At 41.6% G+C, this 19,578-nt stretch overlaps 3 protein-coding genes across 5 annotated transcripts; 2 read left to right on the forward strand and 1 right to left on the reverse strand.

The window, feature by feature from the left end:
* Positions 1 to 258: 258 nt before the first annotated feature.
* LOC108035926 (glycogen-binding subunit 76A) lies at positions 259 to 12,134 on the forward strand. 2 transcript variants are annotated; one of them, XM_017111714.3, is made up of 3 exons: positions 259 to 1,281; positions 7,396 to 7,615; positions 8,195 to 12,134. In XM_017111714.3, the coding sequence occupies exons 2-3, from the start codon at positions 7,448 to 7,450 to the stop codon at positions 10,088 to 10,090; spliced, it is 2,064 nt and encodes a 687-aa protein (XP_016967203.1). In that variant the 5' UTR covers positions 259 to 1,281; positions 7,396 to 7,447; the 3' UTR covers positions 10,091 to 12,134. The 2 variants fall into 2 exon arrangements, with proteins under 2 accessions (XP_016967203.1, XP_016967204.1); XM_017111715.3 differs by lacking the exon at positions 259 to 1,281 and adding an exon at positions 4,237 to 4,412.
* Positions 12,135 to 12,664: 530 nt separating this feature from the next.
* On the forward strand, positions 12,665 to 13,306 carry LOC108035886 (collagen alpha-1(XVII) chain). Its single transcript, XM_017111641.3, has one exon. The coding sequence runs from the start codon at positions 12,665 to 12,667 to the stop codon at positions 13,304 to 13,306; it is 642 nt and encodes a 213-aa protein (XP_016967130.1).
* Positions 13,307 to 13,931: 625 nt separating this feature from the next.
* LOC108035888 (uncharacterized) lies at positions 13,932 to 18,269 on the reverse strand. 2 transcript variants are annotated; one of them, XM_017111643.3, is made up of 5 exons: positions 17,446 to 18,269; positions 14,858 to 14,918; positions 14,736 to 14,810; positions 14,153 to 14,401; positions 13,932 to 14,088 (listed from the first exon to the last, which is right to left on the reverse strand). In XM_017111643.3, exons 1-5 carry the CDS (start codon positions 17,570 to 17,572, stop codon positions 13,962 to 13,964), a joined length of 639 nt encoding a protein of 212 aa, XP_016967132.1. In that variant the 5' UTR covers positions 17,573 to 18,269; the 3' UTR covers positions 13,932 to 13,961. The 2 variants fall into 2 exon arrangements, with proteins under 2 accessions (XP_016967132.1, XP_050742076.1); XM_050886119.1 differs by having other exon boundaries at positions 14,736 to 14,802; positions 17,446 to 17,500.
* Positions 18,270 to 19,578: the final 1,309 nt, after the last annotated feature.

Below are 19,578 nucleotides of genomic sequence, written 5' to 3' on the forward strand. Positions count from 1 at the left end.
ATATATAATTTTTTAAATTGAACACTATTTTTCAATTTAACCACCACTGTCCATCACCTAAAAAACGCGTTCTCTCCGTTTTGCCTCTCTCTTATCGTTGACATTTAAAGCAAAATCTAGCAGAACCACCCAAAAGCCGCCCACTGAGAGAGAGAATTCCCGAGAGAATCGGCCAGAGAAGCGGTGGGGATGAGAGCGAAAGTGAGGCCTGAAAGGTTGCAACTTTTGGCGAGACGTGTCTCAGTTGCCACACGACAGGACGGCCAAACGGGCGATTGGAGAGGCAGCAGACTCAGGCCTGGGCAGAACCGTATCCGTCAGATATACCGATAAGCAAATTAATAATAATAATTAAAGCGCTTCGTGTCCAGGCCCCCTTTTCTCCCCAAAACACCTATCCTCTCCAACTTGCGAAAAAATTAAACGAAATAATTCTCGAAAATCTTTGTATCTGTGTATCGGAGAACTGAAAAGAGGCCGTCGTTTGGCGCTCTCGCATCTCAGTTGCCAGTGGCCGAAAGACGCAACTGCTGCGACCTTGCAATGCCCTTGAATGACACTCTTATTGCGACCAAGTCGCCGACGTTGCCACTCCAACGGGCGCTGCTGCCACGGCTGCCACTCAGCGCTGGCAAAAATTTGAATATAAATAATAATAAGAATAGCTAAAAATCACAAAATCCCACATAAGAATGAGCATACCCACAACAAAACGCTGCGCTGAATAAAAGTGAAAATTTTGTTGAAATCAAAAAATTTTCGCGTGCCTTCGTGAAAGCCGAAAACCTCCGACAACCTCCGACAAGTCCTTATCAGAGCCTTAACCCAAATCAAAGCAAGTGTGTGCAGAAAAATAGAAAATATATAACATTTTAATAAAAGATTGCCCGCGCAGAAAAATTAAATAATAACAAAGGAAACCGTGTCTGATAAATCCTACGAAAAGAAAGTGTTATCTAACTAGCGCCCCCTGGTGGCTTGTGTACCTGTGTGAGTGCGACGAACGAAAGTGAAAGTTCTCGACTGGCGATTATCCTTCGGTAACCTTCTCCCACATTGGGTCACTTCCTTGGCATCGAAACACAACGACACCCGGGCACGCAATAACCAAAGGCCACCTAGCATATATAGTAACTATATATACCTAGAATCGGTATATGTAGGCGGTATTTATGCCACATCTTTTGACAAGCAATTCTTTTTATTGCTAGCCGTCGAGCGCGAGAAAAGCACTGGCAAAGGCCAAAAAGGGAACGCCTTGGAATAATACTAAAACATCAGGTTGGTAAATCATAATTTGTAGGACTAATTCAGTACATAATTAGGGCCGTGTTTGATACGATAACATTGCGTGCTGGTTTTACGTAACTTAATTGATGCTGCTGCAATTAGCGTGTGCGTACATCCATCAGATACACTTGACATTGGCTTTGCCACTTAAAGTCAAAGCTTAGTTAACTGGACATGGAGTTTTCGCCAATTCTCAGTAACATGAACTAAATCTAAAAGTCAGAACGAGTTCAATTAAGTCAAGTTCGGGGGTTCAACAGATCTACCGGACCATAACAATCAATTTACGTACTGTCAAGTTAAAGGCATATGTCCGGTTGATTAACCGGTTCTTGCACTAATAATTCGTGCCTTTCAGATTTGCAATCGTTTATTTAAAAATATTTGTTAAATATCAGTCGATGGTTTAAACAATTTATCCGTGTTGAGAAACATTTTTTTAGATAAAAACTATTTGTTTACAATTATTTGTTTGTTTGTCTTAAATACAAAGAATATATAAGCAAGATAACTTTGGTTGCCTACTGAAATCTAGTTTATGTAATCAAGTTTATTACATTGATATGTATTGACCACAATGCGTTTTTTAACATAAAAATATATTAATATATTATCCTTCTGTACAAAACACTTATGTAACAAAAAGCATACCAGTTATTTTTCGAAGCCAATTTAGTGGATTCGTTACATCCAAAGAGCACATTTTCCTGGCTCTCGCAATCAAAACAAAACAATCCAAATCTCGTTATCACAGTAATCAAAACAACCCAAGACACTCGCCATTCTCCGGTCCCCAACAATAACCATAAAAAGGAAGAGCGAAAGCCAGCCGAAAGCGAAAGTATCCTTCTACCCGAAGTATCTTTGTATCTGTAACTTAGTTTTCAGAACGGCGCAAGCGGTTTTCCAGTTCTTTTGCCTTTCACGGTGCTTGGCTTTGTTTGCTTTTGACATTTCGTTGGGTAGCAATGTCATACAAATATAAATAAAAAAATCCACGCGCTGCCGAAAGCGAAAAAATGGATGTGGAAACCACCCACATCCGAGCACACGCGCTCACACACGCACGCAATGTATCTGATAGATATGAAAAACTACGGAAAGCTAATTAGCGCTTCAAGCGAGGTTCGTGTAAGCCACTTGTATTTCATATTGATTGCCTTGAAGTCCCAATGAAAATCGATTTTTTGGGGGGCCGGAGGATTCCTGGCACAAATCCCCGGGAACGAGCCACATGCGCCTGTCTAAATTTCAGCTAATTCAACATTAATATTATATATTATTAATTTTGGTTTATTTATAAATAAAGAAGCCAGTCAGCTGTTGGGGTTTGTTGATGGGTGGAACACGTATCTATAGGGATATTTTCAATGCGCGGGCGGCACTTGCCGGTCGGCAAAAAAAACGGACCGAACAGAACTTACGCTAATGATATATGCGACAGTGAATGACAGCGTGAAAATATTCTCTAATGATATTTGTTTAGATCTATAAGCTGGCCAATTCTTAAATATCTTTGGGGAAATGTAAACGACTTTCAAATTCTTTCCAAGAGTTGTATTTCTGAACTCATAGCGGAATATATGTTGATTTATTCTTAATATTTTACATATTTTTAGATCTTACCTTGCTTATAACCTAATTAGTAAATTTGTTGTGTACTCAATAGCATTTGATAAGCATTAAACACCTTATCTATCGAATTTGAATTATTTCGCGGACAATGCTATCTTATCAGTTCTCTTCATGCTTCTAATTAATTGCCTGTTTAGACCACTTCTTAGAGCATATTTGCTTTGTAGACAGTTCAATGATCCGCTAAGCACTCTTATCACCTTCGGTCTCTCCTGTCAATCTAACTCAAGTCGTTTTGTACTGCCAGATCAGGACTACAAACTAGTCCGGCGCCAAATCCGAACACTAACAAATTAGTTACCTAATCTCGTGCTCAAATGCAAAAACCGTCCCCTGATTAGGGTCATATCGGGTATAGTCCCATAATCACAGCAGGCAGCACCGGGAGGTTTTTCAAAGCCCACGGGGCTTAAGTGACGTCGAATATTTAACGCTGATAGTTTATCTGAGGGTAACACGGTTGATAGGGCTAAAGCAATATGTTTCAGTACTTACCAATTTATTACAGTAACAGAGGTTCTTTGGCTGATTTGCTCGTGTTTATGTTAATAACACTCTGGAATTAAGTTCACACATAAAATTATCAGCATTATTTTGTTACTAATAAATTTCATTTAAATTTAAATTTATAATATGTTTAACAGGGTTTTTATACATTTTTTACTCAAGAGTTGGGTATTTTAAGTTCAAACAATATATATAAACCTTAGTTTATACTGAAATTATTTATTTTAACTTAAACTGTCTACTATTTTTCCTTCGTGGGAATTTTCAAGGAGCCTTAGTAACTGAGGTAGATATCTTTAAAGGAAATAATAATATAGGTATGAAATATAGGTTTTTAAATAAATTTAGATGTTTTGCCGACCATTATTAATAGCCAGGCCCCTCTTATTCTGTAATACTCCCCGTCGGCAGAGGGCACTTCAAAGAGCAGTTAACTAAGACTAAGATTGAGACAGACATCCGAGGCTGCGACGTCACTGATCACGAGCATCTGTCTATAGCGGCGGCTGTCTGCCAGCAGCGAAAGGCGCTGCAGCTACCTTTTGGGATGCACTGCGACTGCAGATACAGGGGCACAGTCACAGATACAGATACAGGCTCCCGAGGAGGCGGATGCGGATGCGGGGTGAGTGCAATCAGCTTGAGGGCAGTGTTTGGCTGCGATTTGCGATTTCGCTCCGCTGCGCTTCGATTTCGATTCGATCCCATCGCATCCCATCCGATCCGATCCGTTCCGATTTTGCCTTATCAATCAGGGCGGATTTGCTGAATGCCAAAAACACAACAAAAAGATCGGTGGGCAGTCAGTGCACGCCCGACACCGTGACGCTGCAGACGTGGTGCAGTTCGAGTGGTTTTCCGTTGTTTTGCTTCCCCAGCTGGCTCGGGCTCGAGAACCCAAGGAGTTTAGTACCTGAAGTTATCAGAGTCCAAAAAAGAGATTTGTGTCGAGCCGATCGGTTATATCATCGTCGCCTAGTGTAAGTGAAAACTCACGGAGAGTGCAATCGAGAGAGAGGCGTGCGCGTTTGGCGGGTCAATTCTGATTTCTATAAATAGAACTGCAAATTCGTTATCACGCCTCATAATCGAGACGCCGCCGCAGCATGATTAAGTGTTCCGTGCGCCGCACCACCCAACCTCCCAACCACCCAATCCACCCACTCGCCCACCCATCGCCCACTGGCAAATATCATGTGTGGTTCAGGTGATAAGCCGCCGACCGGCAATAAAAATACAGTGCGGATCGGTAGGCCTAGAAACATCTAATCGAACTATTTAAGTGGTGTGAACAGCTAATGGCGCATCTATCTCTGGACCAGTGACTAACTAATTGACATGACAAATGCAACTGGGAGATGCAGCTGATAGGGATGTCTGTCACCCCGTCAATAATAGCACCTGAAGGGCTGTAAACACAGCAGAACATTGCTTATTCCAGGGGATTTCCGATTAAAATATAAATACAGTTGACTTCTTGAAGACTTCCCTTAAAGTGTGTATTTTTAACTTCTAAAGATATTTATTAGAACAATCTACGCTTTAGGTCATATTCAAATATTTGTTTTCCCTCTGATTAAGTTATTTTCTGAATCCGTGATTATAATGATAATGTAATAAAATAAAATATTTAATTTTATTTTCTTTCCTGTTAAACACAAGAAAATTTATTTGCTTAAAAGATAAAACTAATAAGTGGGCAGCTAACAGTTGAAACATTTTAAAGGCGCTTCTTAATTTGTCGAGTGATTTAAGATCTCAAAATATTCCGTTTATCGTATTTACGTTAAATAACAGCTTAATAATATTACTCCATGTGCGGTCCAAAATTGGCACCTCAACAGCACCTTGGCTTCACTTTCCACACATCCACTGTGAAGCAATCAAGCATAATTCAAAGATCTTTTTTATTGCGTGAGTCGTCGGGGTGTCCACTTTAATATCAATTCCGTACATTTCCCCCAATTTAATTCAATTAAGCGGCTTTATGGGTGCCTCTTGCCTCAGTGCGTGTATCTACTTGAGTCAAATGCTCGCAGCGAAAGACATTTTGCAGTTACGCAGTTTCAGTCAAAACAAAGCGCGAATTCGCCAAGATAAAAATGTGAAGGAATGCAAATAAAATAGCAAGCATAAGAGAATAAAACGGAAATGTTACTTTGGCCGCAAATTAGAAGTCAAAGACATACGTTGTCTTAGATTTATTTATAGGTTTCGTGTTCGTTATATTCATTTTCATTTCTTTTTCTGTACATATATTTTATTTATAAACGTTAGCTTGAGTCGCTGCACTAGCAATTATTTTCAGAAAATATTCATATGCAAGTTATTGGTAAATTGCTGAATTACTAAAAACTACGTTTTTTATAATTTTCTTTCCCTTAATTTATTCTGAATGCTTCCTTAATTTGGCAAATAATAACGCCAAACGTAATAAACAAATCATTCAAACCACTTTTTATTTTAAATGTATACTTTTGGTTTTGTAATGCTTTTCTTGACCCAACGTCATTAGCGCCCAAAACGCATTTAGCCACTTGGCCAAAGGCCAAAAGAATATTCAACTTATCTATAGCAAAAAAAATGAATAAGGGTACTGAGCTGTAAGGGATGTCTGTGAATCATGAGATAGCTGCCATAAGTACAAGTGGAATCACCTCATATGCAGTGGCATCTGCACCCTGAATGGCTTCAAAGAGACCTGCATCGTTTATTTTAGGGAAATTTTAAAGAGATCGGCATTTTGACCTCCTTAATCGATCGATTGTCGGACGATCGTTTGTTTATTTTAAACTTTGTCGACGCCATTTGGCGAGGGAAAATTTCAATTCAATCTTTATACTTCTTTTTACTCATTTTACTGCTTAATTAAATTTCCTATGCATGCTGCCAAAGATAAAAAGTAAAACACATAAAACGAAAGGAGACGGAAAATCGGAATAGACTAAAAGAAATGCCGCGGAAAGTTCAGGGCCAATTGACTTTGTCTCGTCTCTATTGGCGCATCTAATTCGAAAATAAAAACTCTGATGTGTTAATTGGGCGGCACTTCCTTCCCCCATCAAACCGCCTTCTCGCGCCCATTTCTCAGATCGATGAATGGGCGTGGCTTGGCTTTGCACCTGATCAAAGGTAGAGCACGTGCAGCCATCGCAAAATGAAAACAATAACAGTGCCATCTGCCAAGAGCATGGGAAGTGTTAACAAATTGTTGTGGTCACACGGTTCACCGGGGGACATAGTTTGTGGTACAAACTGTCACGGGAATTCATCACCTGACTTGCAGAAAAAACCACTCAAAGTTTACAAAATTAGTAAGGATTCCTTAAAAATCCTAATAACCTAATTTCGATTAGTCACTGTACTTAGGTTGAAATTAAAAGGAACTATTGAATCTTGTGGTGTGTAGACTATAAATCAATATATAGCTTCGTGCTTTACCCCTTTCCCCATTTTTAAATTTTGAAAGAAAGTCCTTAATATCAAATTAAATGGTCTACTATTTCTTAATATATTCCTATTTAGTTATGATAGCATACGGCTCTTATTAAAGGCAACAAGTTTGTTTTCTAGCTTACTCATCTATTGTGTAAGGATTAACAGAGAGTTTTAAAATTTCCATAGATGTTCTTGCAGACTTATTAACATTCTGGCGAGCCAAAGCAAATTAAACCGACATCTTCTCTCAATAGTCTATTTTAATTTTAATGACATCCAACTAAATCATATAAAAAACCCAAGGCAACGAAAGAGAAACGAAAAATGGTGTGAGGATAATAAAAGCATATATACTGGCGAAGATTGTTCCCCAGCTGTTTTGAACTGCCACCGGGAACATGGGAAAGCGGAAAGGGAAAGTGGTGGAAACAACATTTCGCGTGAATTTATTTGTTTACTTAAAATTGCTCAAAGCGTTTCAATATATCACTCACGTCACATATCCCGATGGTACTCTGTTTGCAGATATTCCGCAGATCGGTTGCAGCAGACACAGTTGTGTGCTGACGTGACGTAAATGAACGATCCCGGCGATATACCACTGACACACACGGGTACTCCGGACAGCAGGCCGCCCTGCAGCATCATCTCCATCATACCAACCATTGGGATGTCCTCATGTCGCGGGAGAGCCGAGGCATTCGCTCGGAGCCTGTCCTCCAAGCTGCGCACCTTGGGATCACAGGTGAATATCAGAAAATGTTGAATACAAAGTCAATTAAGCAGAGGTTTCTGTAAGGAATGAATTGATGAGGCTACAGGTATATTTACATCGGCGGTTACACTGAATACAATTTCTTTTATGTGAGCGAGTAAATTCCATAGGGGCATACGTGACGGCTGTTTTTATGCACTGTTTGGGTGGCGGCAGAGACCAAGCGGAACTATCCCCACTTGATCACTTGAGAAAGGAACATTACTTGTTTTAAACTTTCTTAATGTTAATTGGTGATTTTATTTTATTTCTTTCAATGGAACATTTTTAAACTAGCATTAAATATTTTTTTATTCGAAATCTATGTTGCCAGTTTTGATGTATACAAAATCTTTTTTATTTGAGGAACATTTTCATTGCTTTCTTTTTTATTCGTTAAAACATTTAATCACTCTGTTCTTACTGCAATTTGTATAAAGATTTTATCTGCATAGACGATAACTTTTATGTACAAAATTAAAAAATTGCGTTAATATACTCTCAACTGAAATCGAATTTGTATTGGACTTTTGAACCAGAACAAATCTAATAAAGATTCTTCCACCGCAGACAACCGAGGAGGGCGAGGGCAACGCGGAGGATGAGCCAATCATCAATGGAACCAGCACGAACACGTGGGTGAACTCGCACGACTCGGAACAGACGGTGACGGACCTGCAGCCACTTCGCCATGAGTCGGACTCCTTCTTCGACTTCGACGAGCTGGAGTCGCCGGGAAGTCCCGTGGACGAGTGCGAGTACCTGCGCCTGATCGAAACAGCCTCGAATACGCCGCACAACTCCACGGCGGAGTCTGGCTACGCCTGCGCTTCAATGGCCAGCAGTCACAGCAGCAGCACCGACGGCCCCTACTTCGATGCCTCCGCTTCCACATCCACAGCTGCAGCTGCCCTGGACCAGAAGTTGCCAGCCTCGGAACTCAAGGAGCACGTGAATACCCTACAGCTAAACGGAAGGCACGGACTGGTCAACGGAGTGCAGGGAGAGGAGCTGCCAGCTGGTCAGGAGGCTGCCCAGGAGGACGAGGCCTTCTTGCAGGCCCAGATCCTCAGTGAACTTCAGCAACACAGCATCAGTTTGCGGGCCGCGGAACAGACAAAGCCCGAAGAGGAACCGCTCAGCAATGGGCATCTCGAGGATGGGGAGGAGACGGAACTGAAGGAAGTCCTGGCGGTAGCTGGTACTACAGACAGAGCTCCAGAGGTGATCCCCACCGCAAGAGCACACAAAGAAGTCCCACAAGAGGAGGAATTCTCCACTGACAGAGCCCAAGAGGAGTCTTCTCGCGATAGAGTTCAAACAGAAAGCTTTCAGGAGAGGGATCAGGAGGAGATCCCTTACGAGAGAGTTCAGGAAGAAAGTCCCAACGACAGAGTCCAAGGGGGAGCCTCCAGCGAGAGGGTTCAGGAGGGAACCTCCAACGACAGAGTCCAAGAGGAATCCTCCACAAAAACCTCCTCTGAAAGAACCCCCACAGAGGAGCCCTCCTCCCCCGACAGGACCGTTGGGGAAACCAGAGACTTGGAACTCTCACCGGACAGTGGTGTGGATGAAACAGACAAATCGGCCAGCAATCTCACCGTCAACGTGGACCTGGCCCAAATCGAACAGGCCAAACAAGATGCCGCAGAGGCTGTGGAAAAGAGTGGTGCGCAGAGCCATGGCATTGACACCACAGACGACGAGGACGATTGCAGACCCCAGCGCATCAGGCGCTGTTCCTCCCTGAAAACGGGAAAGACACCGCCAGGAACTCCGGGACGCAAGAAGATAGTGAGGTTCGCCGACGTTCTTGGACTGGATCTGGCGGATGTGAAGACCTTCCTGGACGAGATACCCACCATACCGAAGTCGGCGTTCGAGGACCTGGAGATACTGGAGTCGGAACCGCCAATTCAGCTTGGCCCCAAGTCCGACAAGCTACTGATGCCTCTGTTCCAGCAGCCAGGTGGCCTGCCAAAGTTCCTTGATGCGGTCAGGGAGAAGCAGGTGTCGCTGGAGAACGCTGCCGTGTCGGACACCATCAACCAGACGATATCCGGATCGGTGCGCGTCCGGAATCTCGACTTCCACAAGTCGGTGCACATAAGGTACTCGCTGGACGGGTGGAGAAGCTATGCCGACTTGCAGGCCAACTACGTGGAGAACTCCTGCGACGGCTTCTCCGACATCTTCACCTTCGTGCTGTTCGGGAACTCGCTGCACGTGGGCCAGCGGCTGGAGTTCGCCGTGCGCTTCCAGTGCAAGGGCCAGCAGTTCTGGGACAACAACTACGGGGCCAACTACTGCTTCCAGTGTCTGCCCAGCTCGACACATACCGCCGGCAGCTCGACGGCATCGCCTCCGTCCGTGGTGACTGGCCCCGTTACCTCAGGCCACGGTGCCAGTCTGGTCGGAATGCTAAGCCCCACGGCGGGCGATGCCTGGTGCAGCTCCTTCTACTAACCGGTGGCGACGGGCCCGCACTAAAGGCACTGGCACACCGTACAGAATCCATCCCCCATTCATCCCCCACCCACGGACACGACACCAAGGTCTGGGACTCCCCCCCTCCTTGAAGTTGTGTCTGCGTCCAGAGAGAATTCGAATCCCCCAAGTCCCAGGTGACCGGCCAGAAAGATCACAGATCAGAATACCTACCTTCAATGGGCTACCTCTTCGTTAGGGTGTTTCGATCTTTCAAAGGAAATTCTTGCTGAGAATAGGTAATTTTAAGACAGTTCTTTGAGTCAGGTATCCACAACCGCAACTCAATCCAAAGGTAGATGTCATATTTTAAGACCCTTTTACAAGAACTGCGTTCTTGTCTAAGTTTTGAAGCCTTACGGGAGCTATAAATAGAACTAGCAATCTATACGTACCTGAAGCTGGTATAGGTTCAACACCTTATCTCTTCATAAAATAACTTAGATAAAAACTCAGTTTGAGCAAAAAGGTATTACTGAAAAAGCCCCGGAACTGTCAAAAAAATTACTTTATTCCCTCGGGATTTACAAGTTCTTGAACAATAAAACGTCGAGTCACCCTACCCTTTCTCGAGAAGGCAAACATTGTTTATATTTTTATAGAACCGCAAAGATTGAAGGGTTAGTGAAGGAGGAAGAGGAGCTGTAAAAGCTAAGAGAGCGCCACAAAATTAAAAAAAAAACCAGAGTAGTGCGAGGAACAAAAGCCAGCAAAGTTCGAATCAATCCCAAAGATAGTTGTTAGTCGTATGTTATAAGAAGAGCAAGTGATAACAAACTAAAATCAGAGCAGTTTCTTCAATGTCTTCTTCTGTTTTCAGTTTTCCCAATTTTTATTTGGTTCGTTTCTAGGTTTGTTTGTTATGAGAAAGCGTTTCCAGGTCGCTGCCAGCCGGATCGGGTTATTAAGATTGGGTTTCTGCCAGTTGATGTACTCTTAAAGAAATAATTTTTGTGAGAAGATTAATTGCTATTAATCTTAGTTCAGTACCAGTCATGAGATGTATACGGGCTTAGCACCATTTATAAACTCTTTGTCACGAAAGAGCAGCTATGCGATTAGCTCATTCGACGGTCAGATCACTATAGTCTTGCTTATAGATCCATTCGAGCACAGAGACAATGTCAAAAGTCAACTATAACTAACCAACATCCAATATCTAGTCAATTCAAGTTTACTTTTGCGACCTTTGACTGTTTACAGTCCCAAAGGAAATACTCCAATCCCACGATCTTTGTACCCCGGTCGGAATACTTTTTCAACCATCTGGCACAACAGACAAACCTTAACTTTTGTTTCTCTTCAATGTTGATATCCTTCTAACGTTTGATTTTTTTAATATTTTTAATTTTAATTTAAACGATTTAAATATTTTTTATGTACATGTTGATGCGTAATAAATATCGTAATATTATATAAATATATATACACAGAATAAAATAAATATACAATTTAGTTATTCCTCTTTGGTTGACTCTTTTACTTATCTTTCTGTTTCGAAATAATAAAACCGATTCGAACTCTTCTTATATACAACAGAACCTTAAATAGCGAATATCAGGGATAAACAAGCGAATACCTACCTATAAAAATCAATTGCAAACGCAGCTACCTCAATGTTTTCACACCGAAAACACGAAAAAATGAGAATAATAGTTAAACAAATTATATGATTAAAGTAAAGTAACTATTAAATATGTTTATTGCATAGCAAACATGTATAAAACAAAGCAAAAAGCGAAACAACAAATAAAACGAACTTTAAAAGTTACAACTATTTACATATGTTAACATAGCAGACACCTCAGCAATTACAAAAGTCCCCCCAATCCAAATGACTTAGACTGAAGCGTGAGTATTTCGCAAAAGGCGAAAAATGTTATGAGATCTGCCCAAAAACCAGAAATTTGTTAAGGTTTGTGTGGGCGGGGCTTTTGTCAGCATGAGTTCCACTTCACACTAACAAAATAATAATAAAGAACCCATAATAAAATAATAATGCGAACAGAGATTTATTGCATGACTTAAAAGTGTTTTCTTTTGTGCATCCAAGGAAATCAGGGGTAGAATCAATATGGAGTACATATTGACTTCAAAGCGGTGAAACTATTCAAAGGCAAGTTCCAATCGAGTATTAAATTCCCACGTGGCCACTCCAAATAAAAGTCAATGCTCTTGTTCCATTTAAAGTTTATCTTAAGTCTTTTGACGTATTCACAGAACTATTTTTTCCATTAATTAGTAGGCTAGACGTCATAGAATTCACTTTTCACGGGTTAATAACAAAGTCGGACACCCATTTAGCGTGAAAGTTCTTTCAACTCAACTCATTCATCGATTTGTATGCAAATTATGCGCAGCATATTAACAGTTGGCATAGTTTATTAAAGAGGCATTTACATTAGATACAAATAAAAGATGATCTTTCGACCAGACTTAAATATCAAATCAGCTACTTAACGGTAATTTGAATGACTATTCCCTATCACCAATCTTCAGAGCTTTGTGTCTGTATAAAAGAGGACAACGATCTGATTTTAGTTAGTTAACACCATGTCGTCGCATCTGGAAGTTCGCTTTGCGAATTGGATTATTTTGGTGGTAGCAGCACTGACAGTTCTTGGAGGTGCTACGGCCAAGGATGACGTCCCTTTGCCTCGGCTTATCACCCTTCAAGCCGCCAGTCCTGCTCCAGCTCCTCCCCAGGAAGTGATTATAGAGGAGGGCTACAACCACCATCATCATCCTTATCCGCACAGCTACCCCTATCCACATCCGCCGCAGCATCACTGTCAGTGCCCACCAGGTCCTCCAGGACCTCCTGGGCCACCGGGACACCCGGGCGAGAAGGGGCATCCCGGACCGAAAGGACCTAAGGGTGATACCGGAGAGAAGGGATCTCGGGGAGACAAGGGCTACCACGGAAGGCCTGGATTTCCTGGACCTCAGGGTCCACCTGGATTTCCCGGAGGCTCGCCTTTCCCCTTTCCTCCTCCCCCGCCACCCGGACTTAGAGGCAATGGAGGACAGGGAGGACAAAATAGGTTATACGATGATGAGGAGGACAATTATTACGGCAATGAGCGGGCCTTCACTTATATTGAAGACGATCAGATCGGCAGTCAACCCGTCATCTTAGCCTTCAGTCAGCACAGGAATCCATTTACCGCAAAACTTAATAAAAGAGCGAATTAAAAGTCATCGACTTATTTAAAATAATTGTTGTTGTTTGGAAGTTTTTCAGGCAAGAAAGGGATTTGATTACAGTTATAATTCAGTTACAAATTTGGTACTTTTATAAAAACTGTAGGCGGTACAGATTTTCGCAGATTGTTGGCGCTAGAGTGGCACCCCGCTGAATCAAACTTGAGCTGCGCCGGAAGCCCAGGAGCCTGCATGCCAAGTCTGACTGTTCTAACTCTCTTAGTTTCCGAGATCTCAGCGTTCATATGGACAGACGGACAGACAGACAGACGGACAGATGGACAGACAGACAGCCGGACAGACAGACAGACAAACAGACTGACATGGCTAGAGCGACTCGGCTTGTGATCCTGATTAAGCATATATACTTTATGGGGTCGGAAACGCTTTCATCTGCCTGTTATATACTTTCCGACGAATCATTATACCCCTTTACTCCACGAGAAACGCTTAAATAAATAAAACTTATTTTTAACATTCTTAAGAAAAGAAATCAGGCTAAAAACCAGCAGTACGCTATTCTCCAAAATCACACTTCAGAAAAATAAAACGAATCACATTTTAAATCGAAACCGCTTTGTTAGTAGATATTTGTTAAGTAATTTAAAATCTCACATTACATTAGGCAAATAAGTTATCATAACTATTAGCAAACATCATCATCTATGACGGGGTGGTCGTCGCCCTCCTCCTCCGCTTCGTCATCCAAGGCCGCTTGGGAGGCGCTAACCTCCGCGAAATCATCCTCCATATTATCCGCGAAGCTGGAGACCCTATCAACACAAAGCAAACAGACATTAAAAACAAATAACAAAGATATTCGCTGGCTGGCATCACTTTTCAAAGTCGCACTGCGGCAGCAGGCCCTCTTCCTTTGAGGGACTGAATCTGAGCAGCGTGCAGAGCCTGAGGACCCCAAGAAGAATCAGGAACATCCCGGCCACATAACTAAGCCACAGATTGTGGGGATATAGTATCAGGCAGATGCCGATGACCGCATACACGGGAGTGGGTCGCCAGCCACCACAAATCGCTGAAAGACGCCAGCAGGCCAAACAGCTGCAGGACCTCCGCTGGTAATTATCCCTGAAACAAATTTAATCCATAAATGGGACTGCGTATGTATACATTTACAGTACTAATTCAATACTGTGGGAAGAATATTTATGCTAATTTTGTCATAAAAGAAACTCAGGCAACAATTTTCGCTCTTGGGATTTAAGAAAACATATCATAGGAACTGACCAAATATTTTAATTGATAACTGATTGCTTAAGATAATCACTTATGAAGTTTTATATTCATTAAGTTATATATTGTTAATTATATATTATATAAATTATAGATATTATAAAAAATGAAATGATTATATCTAACAGATTATTAAAAATAACACCGATTTATATCTAATAATACCTACTCTGAGCACTGAAGCTGTAGAAAAATAGTTACAAGCCACTTGATCTCAATGAACATGACCAGCACGGCTGAAAAACTAACCATAAATTAATATAACTCCCGGATACTGGATCTTTGGCTTACACTATATAAAGACCGGTCCGATAGCCATGCATGTAGACATCAACGCCAACGCCGCAGATAACTGAAATGAAAAATGGCTTAAGAAAGTTTCGCTGCGGGGGGTCCTTGTCTGCGGGCTGGAACGAGAAGTGTTATCCTCGAACGAGCCTATAAAATAATGCGATTTTGTCTAGGCAAATATATTTATAAGCATATTTATTGGTTGGTCCTTTTTTGTTTACCACACTCGGGCCATAAAATGTTATACAAAACCAATGAAAAGAAACGAGAGGAGTTCAAGAAGTTTGTCACGAAGTCTTAAAATATTTTCCTAAGCCCAGACCATTGCGAAAATGAATTAATTTAAAAGGTAATTTTTGAAGCAGGCGAATAACTATTGACTTAAAAAAATACCTTAATTTTAAAGCTAAAAACAAAGTGTACTTCAGCAAATTGAAGTTTGTATACTCTTTCATATTCAAAATAATTATTATGAGACTAAGACAGTTTAAGTAAACTCAATTTAACAAAACGCATGATAAATTTTAAAATTTATGTGTACAGTATCTTTCCTTTTAAGCTTTAGCAAATAGATGGCTGTTTATTATTTGGTCAGAAAATTTAGCAGTACTGACCTAAATTTTACCAAACATGAAAGGAAATTAACTTCGGCAAGCCAAAGCTTGCATACCCTTGCAGTTATAAGAAATAATCAACGTTAGTAACACCATGTGAAATTTTTAAGGATTGTTGCTGGCTTCCGCGATATTAAATAAAATTTATTTCATTATTTCTCTCCCAGAAGCTGCTCTGCAACCCCTCTCAGTTTTTGTCAAACAGCCCTCTAAAATATTCATGTTCTAACCACATTATGGGTACGGTCCCACATTTTGTCCTAACGAAATCCACTTCCAAAGTGTAAGATATGGCCAAGGGAACCACCACGCCCATTACCCCACAAAAACCCAATCTAATTAAGATGTTTTTATTATGCCGAGCCGCGAAAAACCAATCTGATTAAGCCAGTAGATATATGCCAAATATTTAAATACGACTGCAGAGCCGAAACCAAACCAATTACATTAAATTCTGTCAACGGAAAAAATCGAAAAAGCGGAAATCGAAAAACATGCAAAAATTATCTGGATAATTGAAAGCGATGGAGGGAAAATAGACACCGGGGAGAAGGAAAACTTGGCGAATGGCTGGCGCCAAAAGGCTAACAACAAAGCTCATTGTCGACCGTATGGAAAAGTTGCTGATAGGGGGGAAATCGGGGCGGGCAACTCTGCTCTTGGCACAGGATGCGAGTTGCGAGCTGCAAGCTGCATAGAGGCCAATGCCTCGTTAATGGCTCTGACGGAGAATTTCCTCGGGAACCCCTCCTCCCCCCATTCTGCGGGGTTTGTGAACTACATCAAGATTTTATACTTTGTTTTTCTGCGTGTCACTGCACCCATAATAGACCCCAAAACAATTTGCAAAGAAATTAGTTTGAACTTGACCCAAAGTTTTTGTTATGCTGCAGCCGGGCCATTTATCAAATTCTAAAAACGAGGGGCACTATTTGAAGTGCATTAGGGAAATGTCGGGTGGAGCCGGAAAATCGTTATGATTGGCCGTGATAAGCGCGTAAGCCAACTTTGATAACTGCAGCAGATGGACGGAAAAATTTGATTGGATTTCTTTAGTTTGGAATGCGGAATGCAAAGTGCAGAATGATAAAAAACTAAAGAGTGGAAAAATGCATTTAAAATTGGTTTCATGAACATAAATTTGTATTATTAATTACATCTACTTTTTATCTATTTTTAACATTGTCCATCTATTGGCTATACAGGCTTGTTAAATAAATTAAATTTGCTTGTTGAGTTCACACAGAAATTGCCACGCAAATTCAGCTTGTTATGCAAAAACTATTGTCCCTTCTTTTTAAGAAAAAACGCAACGCAAAGCTGGCTTCAACGTATAATTTATAATTAAATTGTGCAAAATTGACGAGGAAAAATGTGTAAATGTCATTCCACAGAATGCCATTTAAACTAAGCTAAAATGTTATCTTCATCAGAATTTATTGCCAAATGCAAGCCAGGATTTATTTCGCGTAAAGTTGTTTAAGATCATTACCCAAAAAAGGGTTGTTATTTCATATCATGCTTAAAGCGGATATATGCTTAGGTAAAATTTATAAAATAGGGATTTTGTACTGCCTTTTATCTCAATTTATATTCCTCGGTCTGCCCGAGGACAAAAACTCTAAGAATATTTTGTATTGAAAGGAACAATGAAAGCGACCAATAACAACATGCCCCTATTCAGCATCTTAGCCATACAATTCCCATTCAGTGCCAAGAAATAAAATAAGCCACAGCACTCAACAAATCCTGAGGCTACGGTTCCCATGCACAAGCATTTCCTGTGATTTGTCAAGGGTAAACATTCCGAAAAGGGACAGAAAAGCTGTGCATATGCATATGTGCGACGTACATGTACATCCATGCACATGCATCATAACCCCATATCGTGATTGGCATTATCTCGAGGCGGGGGTCACCTGGGCACCGAGCAGTTTTATTTCCCGGCGTGGATTTCCAGGCACTTGAGCTTACCGAATGAAGTCAGCAGACCAAAAACCCTTATCACAGGACGTAAGCACTCGCAGGGCTCCGCGGACTGGTGACGGCGATGGTGACGTCCGCGGCGAACGCGCTGCGTCTGCAGTTGCATTTGACTCATGGTAAATATATTACTATATATTTATTTGGTAAATATTTTACTATATAATTATCCTGCACTAGAGTCTTCAAAACTACTGCTGATTAAAACAATTAATCGGCCAAGCAATAATGTATTACTGGTTCTGGGTTATTTTGTAGCCTTTTTTAGTTGTGTAAGGCATTACATTTAAATTCCTGTATTTGTGTTGTTTTGTTATTTAACATTTATAACATTTTATGCATTTCAGTTTTGTATTTAATTTATTTTATTTTACATGCTACATGTTTTCACCCTACTACTTAGCTGGCAGTTGTCAGAGGAATCGCTAATAAAACAATCAAAGAGCCGTATCCACATCACAAAAATTCACTACGTGCTTGGCATACCAAGTGGCCGACCAGGTTTACGACAAACATTTTCAATTCAGACTCGAACAGCTCGCTGGCCCTTAAATTTCGGCATTTAACTCGGGCACACGCTGCGTATGCGTAATGTGACACTTTTCGCACCTCTCAACCCACGGCCTTTAATCACCGGACCGTTTGTGCCTGTGTGTGCCAACTAATGTCTGCAAATTACCGCTACCACTTGCACTTTGTCCCCGCACGTCGTGTGCCCTCTGTTTTTTTGGTTGAATTTTCTATTTTTGTTGAATTTGTGTGTGCTTTTTTTGTAAAGTGCCACTTTGCCACTTGACTTTATCGCCGAGCTCTAAACAACGAACGTCTGCACGCTTCCAGCAGCGCCAGCTGAATGAGACTGAATGAAAGGACCCGGCAAGGAGTCGTTTCTATTTCGGAGCAGGATCCAGAGTCGCCGCTGAGGCTGCTTTCCTACTGCCACTGACTTTGTAGCCAAACGCCAGCCAATGGGGCGCTGCATTCGAAACTGGCGGGTTGATTTGTTGCGAGAGGACGCTCGTGGTTATTTCTATTTGAATGCCCTCGCGAAGAGCTCGCTTTTTATGCCGAGATTTATGGAAACCGCAAGTATTTTCTTTAGTTTCCAGGGACATTTTTAATTGGTGCCTTGTTTTGGACCCTCTTCAGCGCATATACTTGAGAGTTCCATCGATATTTCTAGAAACTACCTTGCAATTCCTTTGTTTTTAAGTACTAGTATGAATAAAAACTAAAAGGGTGACCGAAATACATACATTTTCTATGTCGAAAATTCTTTGTCTAAATTTTATGGGAAGCGTGCTATGTATGTATGATATAGTTGATTAAGCTGAACACTTTTTTTATTTAATGAAATAATATATAATTGAATTATCGAAATGAAGTTGTACATATTTTAGAAAGAAATTTATTTTAGGTTAAATACCTAAATGAGCACAAACAGGTTTGTTCCATATTAAGGGTTATTTAGCGCAAGCATTTTTATTCTAATAATAGTTTGAGTGTAGCGCATTGGCCCAGCCCTTAGGACCTGCCCCTCTTCTTACCAATGCTAGCTGATTTTATTTGTCACGTTGTCCTGTGTGTGATGCCCCTCATGTTGTTGCCGCTGCTGCTGCTGGTGCGGTCCTGTGTGAGCGTGCGCTCCTCCTGCTGGTCCTGCCGTCCTGCCCGCCTGCCCATCCCCACGCCCTTCCCTGGCCACGTTTCAGTAATTTTCATAACTGGCTGAATGAGGGGCGGGGTGGTGCGAGGCGAAAAGGAGCTCAGAAGACGACCAGGAGCAAAGCTGAGCAATTGCCAAGTGGCAGGCGAGTACGCAGGATGTGGACAAAAACATTTTCGGCTGCCACACCGCCCAACCTCATACATTAAACGGCAAAGTCGGGGGAGCAGGAGTAAATATTTTTTTAGCCCTCCGCTTATTGTGCTGTGCATTTGCTAAGGTGCCTATCGTCAGACTTGTTTGCATTATGCGGCGTTAATGACATCCAAAGTGGGAAGCCGCCCCCGCGAGGAAACTCGCTACTGTCGCCGCCATCTACGACATAATTCACAGCTGCCCCGCACTCAGAAAATTCATTTGCTGACTTCCTTGAACTGCCAAATCGCAATTTTCGGAAT

This window comes from Drosophila biarmipes, chromosome 3L (genome assembly GCF_025231255.1).
Source record: "Drosophila biarmipes strain raj3 chromosome 3L, RU_DBia_V1.1, whole genome shotgun sequence".
Classification (NCBI taxonomy): Eukaryota; Metazoa; Arthropoda; class Insecta; order Diptera; family Drosophilidae; genus Drosophila; species Drosophila biarmipes.

Coding starts and splice junctions, on each gene's coding strand:
- LOC108035886 (XM_017111641.3), top strand. CDS start 12,665: ATGTCGTCGCATCTGGAAGTTCGCTTTGCGAATTGGATTATTTTGGTG.
- LOC108035926 (XM_017111714.3), top strand. CDS start 7,448: ATGAACGATCCCGGCGATATACCACTGACACACACGGGTACTCCGGAC. Junction 7,616..8,194: donor TGCGCACCTTGGGATCACAG/GTGAATATCAGA, acceptor CTTCCACCGCAG/ACAACCGAGGAGGGCGAGGG.
- LOC108035888 (XM_017111643.3), bottom strand. CDS start 17,572: ATGAGTCAAATGCAACTGCAGACGCAGCGCGTTCGCCGCGGACGTCAC. Junction 14,919..17,445: donor TGGTCTGCTGACTTCATTCG/GTAAGCTCAAGT, acceptor TTTTCATTTCAG/TTATCTGCGGCGTTGGCGTT. Junction 14,089..14,152: donor CCGCAGTGCGACTTTGAAAA/GTGATGCCAGCC, acceptor TTGTGTTGATAG/GGTCTCCAGCTTCGCGGATA.